This window comes from Schistocerca americana, chromosome 5 (assembly GCF_021461395.2).
Source record: "Schistocerca americana isolate TAMUIC-IGC-003095 chromosome 5, iqSchAmer2.1, whole genome shotgun sequence".
Classification (NCBI taxonomy): Eukaryota; Metazoa; Arthropoda; class Insecta; order Orthoptera; family Acrididae; genus Schistocerca; species Schistocerca americana.
The window spans coordinates 204,148,131-204,160,183 of record NC_060123.1 but is presented as its reverse complement, the minus strand read 5'-3'; the positions used below and the strand labels follow the sequence as shown (position 1 = coordinate 204,160,183).

The following is a 12,053-nucleotide window of genomic DNA, read 5'->3' as shown; positions in this document are numbered from 1 at the left end:
TACAGTTACATAGAATTTGCATCCTACATATGGCATGTTGTCAGTTAACTATACAACACAGCTCTCCTGTAATTTTAAATTCATTTCCTTGTTATCTTAACAGTTTTAAAATTTGCTTGAATTTAAGTAAGATTTTAAAGAATTTTTGGTTTTAAATTCTTTTTGCAGGCTTACCAGCTGGCTTGCTCATGATGAAGTTTTGCTCATGATGAAGTTTATAGCTACATAATTTCATTCTCTTGTTGGCCCATAAGACAAATGCACTTCTTTGCATGTCTACGTTAACAATGATATTTTTCAGTGCATGTTCACCACTTTTTTATGGTTTGAATGGTATATCAACTCAAAGTTGTAGCATATTACTTATACACTACTGTTAAGTGAATTCGTTACATGTTTACTTTTACTATTGGAGTTGGCTCTCCTTATATAATTTGTTCAGTTGTCATATGTTGTTTTACACTGAAGAGCCAAAGAAACTGGCACACTTGTCTCATTTCATGTAGGGCCCCTGTGAGCATGCAGAGGTGCAGCAACACGACACAGCATGACTCAACTAATGTCTGAAATAGTGCTGGAAGGAATTGACACCATGAATCCTGCAGGGCTGTCCGTAAATACCTAAGAGTGCAACAGGGTGGAAATCTCCTCTGTACAGCATGTTGCAAGGCATCCCAGATATGCTCAATAATGTTCATGTCTAGGGAGACTGGTGGCCAGCAGAAGTGTTTAAACTCAGAAGAGTGTTCCTGGAGCCACTCTGTAGCAATTCTGAATGTGTGGGATGTCGCATTGTCCTGCTGGAATTGCTCAAATCCATTGGAATGCACAATGGACATGAATGATTCAAGTGACCAGACAGGATGCTTACATACATGTCACTTGTCAGAGTCATATCTAGATGCATCAGGGGTTCCATATTACTCCATCTACACATGTCACACACCATTGCAGAGCCTCCACCAGCTTGAGCAGTCCGCTGCTGACATGCAGTGTCCATGGATTCAAGAGATTGTCTCCATACCCATACACATCTATCTGCTCGATACAATTTGAAATGAGACTTGTCTGACCAGACAACATGTTTCCTGCCATTAACAGTCCAATTGCAGTGCTGACAGGCCTAGGCAAGGTGTAAAGCTTTGTGCTGTGCAGTCATCAAGGGTAAACAAGTGGGCCTTCAGCTCCAAAAACCCATATAAATGAAGTTTCATTGAATAGCTTGCACACTGACACTTGTTGATGAGCCAGCACTGAAATCGGCAGCAATTTGAGGAAGGGTTGCACTTCTGTCACGTTGAAAGATTCTCTTCAGTTGTCATTTGTCCTGTTCTTGCAGGATCTTTTTCCGGTCTACCTCAGAGATGCTGTGTCCTATCACTCATGCATCAACTATAACACCTAGCAGCAGTAACCAATCTACCAACTGCACCAGACACTTGTTGCGTTAGATAGGCATTGCCGACTGCAGTGCCATATTCGGCCCATTTACATATCTCTTTATTTGAATAAGCATGCCCATACCAGTTTCTTTGGTGCTTCAGTGTATATCCTACTTTATTGCACCATACTTTCTGAGGCTACTTTCCCTCCATTTATTTACAGTTCTAAAGATGGTAGTGGAAACCAACTAGAAACTGATCATCTTGCTGTAATTATATACTGAAAATTGCAGTCTAGGCACAAAAAGTTTTTTTACAGTTAACTTTTTTATTTAGTAAGCAAAAGATATTTACTGTTCTAATTTTTTGTCATTTATACAACAATTAATGCACTTTTTGTCACTCTTAATTTTTTTCAGAGCAACTATTATTTTCAATCATCTCATCAGAAAGTTTATATGATTTTGGATTATTATTCATTATGGCATATAGAAAAACATGTCCTACACATGCCAAAGAAGTAGCCTCTATTACAGGTTAGAGATATAAGATTAAGTTGGTGGGAGACAGGCAGTGGCATGAAATAGGAGGACACTTGTGGCTGTGAAGTACAGTGAGAAATGTGGTTGCCTTGCAACCACTACAGCAGTAGTATAGGCCCACGAACACACTGAAATGAATGTCAGCCAATGGGGTTCTGGTGAAAGTGTGTTATGCCTATCAAGCCAATAGTGGATCAAGTATTGCTTTCAAAATAGTCCAAGCATATAAATTTTATTTTATTTTTTCCCTCTTACAGAATAGTCAATATGGTAGTTCTGCTGTCTTGAAAGGAAGGATTTAAATAGCCAAAATGTCATTAGATGTCTTCCAATACCCGCTCTATTAGTCATATAGGAAATATTTCAAATAACTGATGATTATGATAGAATCAAGCAAAATATATCTGTAATTGTATGGTCTTTGATAAATGAAACCTGATTATGACCTTAGGAGACCAACTGAAGATCACAATACAAGAAATAGACGTTTAACTGATACATCTTATTCTAGACTGACAAAGATTCACTATAGTTACAGGTATTAAAGTCTTCTCTACAACAGTAGATTATCTTGAAGTGCATGCACAGAGGAGCCGGCCGGTGTGGCCAAGTGGTTCTAGGCGCTTCAGTCTGGAACTGTGTGACTGCTATGGTCACAGGTTCGAATCCTGCCTTGGGCATGGATGTGTGTGATGTCCTTAGGTTAGTTATGTTTAAATAGTTCTAAGTTCTAGGGGAATGATGACCTCAGATGTTAAGTTCCATAGTGCTCAGAGCCATTTGAACTGTTTTTGCATGCACAGAGGGAAAGTAATATGAACTTAACCTTTTAAAATGGCAAGAAAGTAAATCATATTAAACAGCATTGCAATTCTAGGACTGCACAAATACCGGGCAGTTTTTCTGATGTTTACAGAGTTTCTCTGAAGGAAAACACATAGTTAAATGAAATTACTTTAAATTTAAGAAACTGCACAGAAACTGAGGGTCAAATCTTCTGCTTTCTGCATGTACACATTGTATTTGTTATATCTGCCAAGTTAAAACTATGCTTATTGAAATTCTGTATAAGAGTGATCCCAAATAAAGGAAAATATTGAAATATATTTCATATATATCAGAGTGTTTATGATAAGAAATAATGAATAAGACTTCAGAGATTTTAAAACACATTTGTAAAATGGTGAGTAAGCTAAAATAGGTAAAAAGTCTGTGAGTATAAAGAGTCTTCAGTAGGCTAAGTTACATATTTCACTTGTTTTAAATATGTTATAAATGACCATTACAGTACCTCTTGAAGAACAAACGCATCATTTCGGATCTTGTTATAGAGTTCCAAGGTATTAAGGTGTTTGGCTTTAAGTTTAAATTCATCCTGGAGTTTGAGTGCCTTCTTTAATTCCCATTTATTGAAAACCACACGCTGTCAGAATAAATGAAAAATCATAAATAATATTTTACTAAAAACATAAGTATGTATAGAGGTCACAATGCAAGCAATTTTTCACAGCAATAAAACTGCTTCTAAATTTCACACACATCATATTTATAATCTTAATTTTATCAAGAAGGAAGGATAAAAAAAAAATCTAGTCCCTTTTATTACGTATCAATGAATAGATAAGAACATCATTACAATACACAGAAATTTATGATAAAACAAGCACCTATTCAACTTTATACTGCAACACATTTAGAGCAGTGTCTGCAAAAACAGGACAAAAAATGTTCATAAATGAATATCATGCAATTTCTATTAAAATGGAGTTGCATTCCTTAATAAAAAAACCTGTCCTATAAGTCTGCAAACAATCACTGTTATAATAACCTGTACTCCTTTTAGGCTGAGTTACACTATATGAACAATTATACAAAATTAGTTCATTATTCCCTCCATTACATTTTTATCAGCCTTGGGTCAAACAAACATTATCATAAACAGTTTCAACATTCTAGGCAGTCATCACCAGATTATCTGATTATTTTACATAGTACCTCTTCAAAGTATAGAAGTACAGGCCAATGGAGGAGCTTACAAAATTATGAGTGCCTCTCCTAGCCTGTATAGCCACACTTTGATGAGGCTTTGGTAATGTATTCAATACATCTGATGCTGGCTTGTTCAAATGTCAAAACTAGTTATGATACCATTTCTGTGATCCAAAGCTAAAAAACACAATTAGAGAATTTAGTTTACAAGTGAGTCATTGTGTTCTCCTACAGCACTATGCCCAGGCAGTGTTAGGTTGTTATTACCTTAAGAATACAGTATGCTAGCTTCATGTAAACAGTACATCGATCTCTTCTCCTCAAACTGATTAATTCTGAAAACTAGTTTATGAGTAAAAAATGTAAAGTTCATTCATAGAAGACATCGACTATTAAGAAAGCCACAAACTTATTTTTATAAGCTATTAAGGTATTTATTTGTTGTGCAGGCAGTTGAATAAAACATTTTTATTCTAGAAGTTATAACTCTCTGTGTAATTTTGTGTCATAGAATCAGAATTCAAATAAAGTTTGTGCCTCAATGACATTAATTAATCTGAAAAAAAGTTGTATGTTAAACATCTTCAATGAATATATGCAAAAATAAGTGATTGTAATACCCAGAATGGCTTGCAATGTGTTACATACAAATTCTTCATGGCTTTCTGCCAATAAAATCAATAGAAGGAATGTTGAGGCTGTAAAGGACTGAGGATCAAATGCACTAGATCCTGGTTTCTGATCAAAGCTGTTACACGTACATGAGAATGACAGTAAAGGTACCAGTATCATGGCTCATTCCTGAACAACTACCCTGTACCATTCTCAATACTTCACTACAAAAGCCATATACATATGAAAGACTCAGATGCTAGACAAACTTGTTCCAGAATTCAGACTATCAATATTTAAAAAAAAAAAAAAAAAAAAAAAAAAAAAAGCAAATACAACTGAAAATTGATACATGGATAGGAAAAAGGAGGTTAAGTAAGCATGTATCACCAAATATTATGCAGTTAAACAATAAAATAAATGAACTTGCTCAGATAAACTACTGTCCAAAAATCATATAGTGATAACATGTATTTTTTAACATAATTTGGCAACTGGAACAGGAAGGCTGAATACACATGCATGTAAATTGGCATCTAGTTATTGCTTGTCAGGTATGGAGAGACGAGGATACACCATTTACATTAAGAAGGAAAGCAAATACACACATTAAAAAAAATTTGCATCATCCCAGTTCCCAGAACTCATGAAGATAGATGTTGACTGTGGATATTATATCACAGTCACAATCCCTTTGACTGTTCAGGGATGTCACTAAACCTCCCAAGGATGTGTGTGTGTGAAATCTTATGGGACTTAACTGCTAAGGTCATCAGTCCCTAAGCTTACACACTACTTAACCTAAATCATCCTAAGGACAAACACACACACCCATGCCCGAGGGAGGACTTGAACCTCCGCCAGGACCAGCCACACAGTCCATGACTGCAGCGCCTTAGACCGCTCTGCTAATCCCGCACGGCCCCAAGGATGTAAACAACCATGCATGAGCAGCACCTATTAGACGGAGGGGGGTCTGACAGATGATCAGTTCAAGACATTCCACCAGGAAGGAGGTACACGGCTCATGTTATTTGTAGTTCAACCTTGCCTAGACGGTCAATACTGTGTTTTGATCGCGTCCGCATTGTTACTTTGTGCCATGAAGGGCTCTCAACTAGTGAAGTGCCAGGTGTCTCAGAGTGAACCAAAGTGATTTTGTTGAGACATGGAGGATATACAGACAGACAGGAACTGTCTATGACATGCCTTGCTCAGGCGGCCCAAGGGATACTACCGCATTGGATGACTGCTACCTACAGATTATGGTTCAGAGGAACACTGACAGCAACATCACCATGTTGAATAACGCTTTTTGTGCAGCCGCAGGATGTTGTGTTATGACTCAAACTGTGTGCAATAAGCTAAATGATGCACAACTTCACTCCCGACGTCCATGGCGAGGTCCATCTTTGCAACCACAACACCATGCAGTGCGGTACAGATGGACCCAACAACATACTGAACAGACCGCTCAGGATTGGCATCACATTCTCTTCACCGATGAATGTCGCATATACCTTCAACCACACAACTGTCAGAGACATGTTTGGAGGCAACCCGGTCAGGATGAACACCTTAGACACACTGTCCAGTGAGTGCAGCAAGGTGGAGGTTCCCTGATATTTTGGGGCGGCATTATGTGGGGCCGACATACGCCTCTTGTGGTAATGGGAGGTGCCATAACGTCTGTACGATACGTGTATGCTATCCTCCGACCGATAGTGTAACCATTGCGGCAGCATATTGGTGAGGCATTCATCTTAATGGACAACAGTTCATGCTCCCTTCATCACATCTTGCTAATGCTTCCTTTAGGATAGCAACATTGCTCGACTAGAGTGGCCAGCATGTTTTCCATGCATAAACCTATTGAACATGCCTGGAATAGATTGAAAAGGGCTGTTTATGGACGATGTAAGCCACTAACCTCTCTGAGGGATCTAAGCTGAATCACCATTGAGAAGTGGGACTATCTGGACCAACAGTGCCCTGATGAACTTGTGGATAGTATGCCACAATTAATACAGGCATGCATCAATGCAAGAGGATGTACTATTGGTTATTAGAGGTACTGGTGTGTACTGCAACCTGGACCATTACCTCTGACACCTCTGAAGGTCTTGCTGTATGGTTGTACAACATGCAATGTGTGATTTTCATGAGCAATAAAAAGGGCAGAAATGATGTTTATGTTGATCTCTATTTTAATTTTCTGGATAGGTTCTGGAACTCTCGGAACCAAGGTTATGCAAAACTTATTTTGATATGTGTATATTGTTGTTGTTTTGTAGTTATGTCATCTTCAGTCAGAAGATTGATTTGATGCAGTCTTCATGCTAGTCTAACCTCTGCATAACTATTACAACTCACATGCGTTTGAATCTCCTTACTGTAGTCAAGCCTTGGTCTCCCACTCCAATTTTTTAGGCCTGCCACCCTTTTTCCGTCTATTACCAAATTAACAATTCCCGTGGCCACTGTCTCCGACTGCTGTAGCTGGAGTAAGTTGTAACTGTGCCTGATAGGATCAGCAGTCTGGTGGTGGAGGTAATGAGGTGGCATGGTGTGGGGAGGAGGGAATAAGAAGGTGGAGTGGGAAAAATGTTTTGCTGTTTATGGAGCACACAAGAACATGGCGGGGATGTGGTAGATTTGGTAGGGCTGCAAGATGATTGTTATGTGTTTTGGGGTGGGGGGTTGGGGGGGTGGGTGTGGAAAAGCAGGGAAAGGGGAAAACAACTGGTTGCTTTGGTGGAATAGAAGGCTATGTTGTGCTGGAGTAGGAGCAGAGAAGTGAATAGGTAAGTGGAGGACAGGGACTAGCAAAGGTTGAGGCCAGGGGGGTTACAGAAAAGTAGGTGTATCTTTCACAAAGCTATTTTACATGTAAGTCAGTTAGACACTTCTCTTTCAAAGATTTCTGCTACACAGTTCAATTTGCAGATATATTTAACTCATATTTTCATCACTAAACACTTAAATTATTGACTCCTTGTGGATTATTTGGTTGTTAGAAAATATGTTCACAGTCACATTCAAATGAAAGTGCAATTTGCAGCACAAAAAAATTAAGAGTTTAATATCAACAGAAAATCTGTAAAGCAAAGGGTAAATAAGATCATTCTACCAATAACACGATGTCACTCACTTTTTCTAAGCCTAAAGTTTCCTGAAAAGTATGATTCCCAAACACTAAAAAGTGGGAATTAGAGTCCATCAGAATTATTAGTTTACTTACCCTAATATAATCATAAAGTCTTGTAATATTTGGTGTTCCATGTCTCTCTTTTGCAATTCTGTGCATTTGAGGTGTTATGATGCTGTGTCCAAACACAGCTAGTTCAGTAGCTTTATTTGCAATGCTGATGTCAGCCTCTGGTTCCCGTAATATCACCTTGAACATCATAAGTTCAGTCAAATTATTTATCATGACCTCATGAGACAGACGACACAAACAGAGGAATACAAACAATGAAGTTTCTAATTCCCTTCTTATTGAGGTAATGTTAAATGCAAATCTTAATTCTATCTTTCCTTTCAATTAAGTAACTGACACTTGACAATGGTACTAGTTTGAAAGAAAATATGTAATAGTGCTTTGTCTCCGAACCAAGAACCAAGCCTTCAGATGATTTTGGAAACATGACTCTATTGGTTTAAACTTTATTTCATTCTATACTGTGTTGTGTGTGAGTGTGATCAGAAGATGGAAAGAAGGTTGCAGCTCAATGTCTCACCAACATCAGGATCATTAGACACAAGAAAAAACTCTCACAGCTAGGGATATTACTCAAGTATCTCTTTCAGCATAATGCATATGCTCATATTTTCTTTCAGAGTAGTTGCATTATCCACTGTCAGTTACTTCCTTGCTAAAGGTTGTGGTCAAAAATTGTGTGTAAGTGTCTTTTAATTGTGCCTGTCTGCAACTTAGCACGTTATCTTTATGGTAGGTAGCAATCTATCTTTTTCTGCATTGTTGTCTGTATATAACAGATTACAGTAAAGTGAAATACCTGACATGCATATCCTTCTGCACTTTCTCAATCATAAGTTGACATTCCAGAATGAGATTTTCAGTCTGCAGCAGAGAGTGCGCTGATGTGAAACTTCCTGGCAGATTAAAACTGTGTGCCTGATCGAGACTCGAATGCGGGACCTTTGCCTTTCGCGGGCAAGTGCTCTACCACCTGAGCTACCCAAGCACGACTCACGCCCTGGGGCAAAAGGCAAAGGTCCTGAGTTTGAGTCTCGGTCCGGCACACAGTTTTAATCTGCCAGGAAGTTTCACATCAGCGCACACTCCACTGCAGACTGAAAATCTCATTCTGGAAACATCCCCTAGGCTGTGGTTAAGCCATGTCTCCACAATATCCTTTCTTTCAGGAGTGCTAGTTCTGTAAGGTTTGCAGGAGAGTTTCTGTAAAGTTCGGAAGGTAGGAGACGAGGTACTGGCAGAAGTAAAGCTCTGAGGATGGGGTCGTGCTTGGGTAGCTCAGGTGGTAGAGCACTTGCCCGCGAAAGGCAAAGGTCCCAAGTTCAAGTCTCGGTGCGGCACACAGTTTTAATCTGCCAGGAAGTTTCAGAAGTTGATGTTAATAATGCTTTTGAAATTAATTAAATGCACAAGAATGAAATGAATGGATTAATGTAGGTGAAATCAGGGGTTTAATTGATCCATTTCATTTTAGTGCATTTAATTCATTTCCTATATGTTCCATGTGGCAGATCCATGGTACTCCATCCTTCAGAAATTACCATGGAAATATCAGTGACAAAGAAAATTTGAGGCATATGGAGGCATGCTCAGATAACTTAAGGTGATTGCTTGTGAAAAGAAAGAAATATGGGTTTGAGCTGTGGTGTGGCACACATTTTTAACTGTAAAGATGCATGCAATGTAATAGTTCTGTTTATAAAATCTCTATGAGGGCAAAGACTTTCTGAATTTTCTGTATAGATTTATAAGAGCTTAATTATTTTTTGTTAATTGACCTTCTAAATGGTCTGATACTTTATTGTTGTAGCAAACTATCCACAATAGTGAGATACATGATAAACCAAAGGTATACAGGAAAAGAATAATTTTCACACAGATTTGGAGGTATGCTTATAATGTGCAAGTATATATTATTATAAAATGACAAACTGTAAATGCATTCAAAAGGATAATTGTGTGACAGCACTAACCACTTGTACGTGCTGAGATGCTGTTCCACCAGGGTCTGATTTATTTAAGAAGGAAGAAATGTTTGTGTCAAACATTTTGTTTCACAATATTTGTATTGTTATACAGAATTGTCAAAATGACTAGGTCACAATCTATATTTCATGAATTTGTAGTAGTACAAAACAAAAAACATAGAAGTTGGATGAAGGCCATTTGGAAGAGCAAGGCATGCCGACATTAAAACCATCACAAAAACTGTAAAATGCTTCATAGTATAACAGTTGGGAACACTGATATATTTCCCTCTGAGTTCAATGTAAAATATGAATCATCAAATAAACTGACTCAGACATCATAGCTGCCTTTGTGAAATTATCATTCTGTAATTAGTACTTAGGAACTTGATGCAGATATGTCTCAGTAATATTCTTCTTCTTCAACTACTTTCATATTTAATATAACTAATTAATAACTATGTTAACTATGTAAAGCTTGTTAGTAATTAGAGCCTTGCAACTTTCTTGATTTACTACTTTCACTTAAATGTAAACATGTATCACTGACAATGTGGATGTGATCTTTAGTTATCAAATGTCATACTTGATGCATGCACAGAAAGAAATAAGAGTACAGTATGATAGGGATTCGATAGGAATTATTATAGTAAGTAACGTGTTTGTAACACGCGGAGTGAATTCATGCTTTATCAACTGGTTTCATATAACATTCTCATTTTGGTGACTTGCTACATTGTTTTACACAGATGATGAGAAATCTTGTTTTATTCTGTGTATGACATGAAATATGTAAATGTGGTTGAGACTAAAACAATGCCCTCTTAAGAGGGGTAATAAGCACTGATACACATTTTAATGAGGTATGAAGTAGTAAAACCAAAGGAAGGCTTTTGAAATTCTTGAGAATAAAAAAGTATTCCACAATTTCATCGGTTTCTTAGCAGTTTATGCTGTTACAGCAGTTACTTTTGGCACTATAGACAAAATTGGGATTATAAATAAATACATTCCATAAAACATTATCACTTCTGAAGAACTTGTGGCACATGACAGAAAATCAATGTAGCGGTACTGAAAGCAGAGAGGTTCCAATGCAGCAAAGTACAGTTGTGTTTCTGACATCTCTGTTTGTTTACTCTTACTTCCTAGTTTTATTAGAATGTAATTTTTATGGACAGAATATTCTTGCTATTTCAGATAAGTTATAAATGCTAATAATTAATATAGCAATTTAATATTCTGCTTGGGTTTTTTATAGTGCGTCAACACCAGTGGTAACCCCAGTTTCCTGAACACAGAACCAGTTTTATGAATGCAGTACCCACTGGACTCGCATTTGGGAGAACGATGGTTCAATCCCACGTCCGGCCATCCTGATTTAGGTTTTCTGTGATTTCCGTAAATCACTCCAGGCAAATGCTGGGATGGTTCCTTTGAAAAGGTACGGCTGACTTCCTTCCCCATCCTTCCCTAATCCAATGAGACCGATGACCGCGCTGTTTGGTCTCTTCCCCCAAAACAACCCAACAACCCAATACAGTACCAGTTTTTAATGAACCTGAAATGCACCCATGTAAATCGAGTTTACAGTGGAAGACAAGAATTTACTGACAGATACAAGACAGCAGGAAGGAGGAAACAGCGCGATGCACTAGTTGAGATTTCATCCACACTGTTTTGTATCAGCAGGGAATCAGACACAGCTTTGATCTCATGATTGGCCAACTGCCACAGAATCCAAAAAATTGGTTCACGCATGTGGAAGCAAATTTTCTGCAGACAAAGTTCACCTACATGTTCAGCCAACTTGATCAAATCTTCCCATTTTTGGTGGAAGTTATCACTGTGATTCCACCAACTTCCCTTTGTTACTCACACTTGAAATAAGCACTGATGCACCATGTTTCTGGATTAGCAGAACAACAAATTCTCCAGTTATTTTATCATGAAGAAATGCCTTTGCTCTGACTAGGAACACAAGGAAACAAAAAAGAGGCACAATTTATTGTGCCACAGAGTGACATCAACAAAAATACAGTGAAAGAAACAGATAGGCACAACAAAAAGACTGTTAGAAAGTGAGCTTTCAGCCAACTAGGCCTTCAGTAGCCAGAGAGTGTGGTAATTTGTGTATGAGTTGCATTTTCATGAGTGTGTGTGTGTGTGTGTGTGTGTGTGTGTGTGTGTGTGTGTGTGTTTTGTCTATTTTGATGCAGGCCTAGTTGGATGAAAGCTCACCTTCCGACAGTCTTTATATTGTGCCTGTCTGTGACTCAGAATTCCACTTTATGGTAGCAACTGTCCTTTTCAAAATATTGTTGCATTCCATCCTGGATTT

General features: G+C 38.0%; 1 protein-coding gene across 1 annotated transcript in view; it reads right to left on the bottom strand.

The window, feature by feature from the left end:
- LOC124616263 (putative phosphoenolpyruvate synthase) overlaps positions 1-12,053 on the bottom strand; it is a 317,495-nt gene that overhangs the window by 99,007 nt on the left and 206,435 nt on the right. Inside the window, exons 18-19 of the mRNA XM_047144567.1 lie at positions 7,767-7,922; positions 3,216-3,347 (exon numbers count right to left, since the gene is read on the bottom strand). Of these exons, the coding sequence (XP_047000523.1) occupies positions 3,216-3,347; positions 7,767-7,922 (288 nt within the window). The remainder of the gene's footprint in view (positions 1-3,215; positions 3,348-7,766; positions 7,923-12,053) is intronic.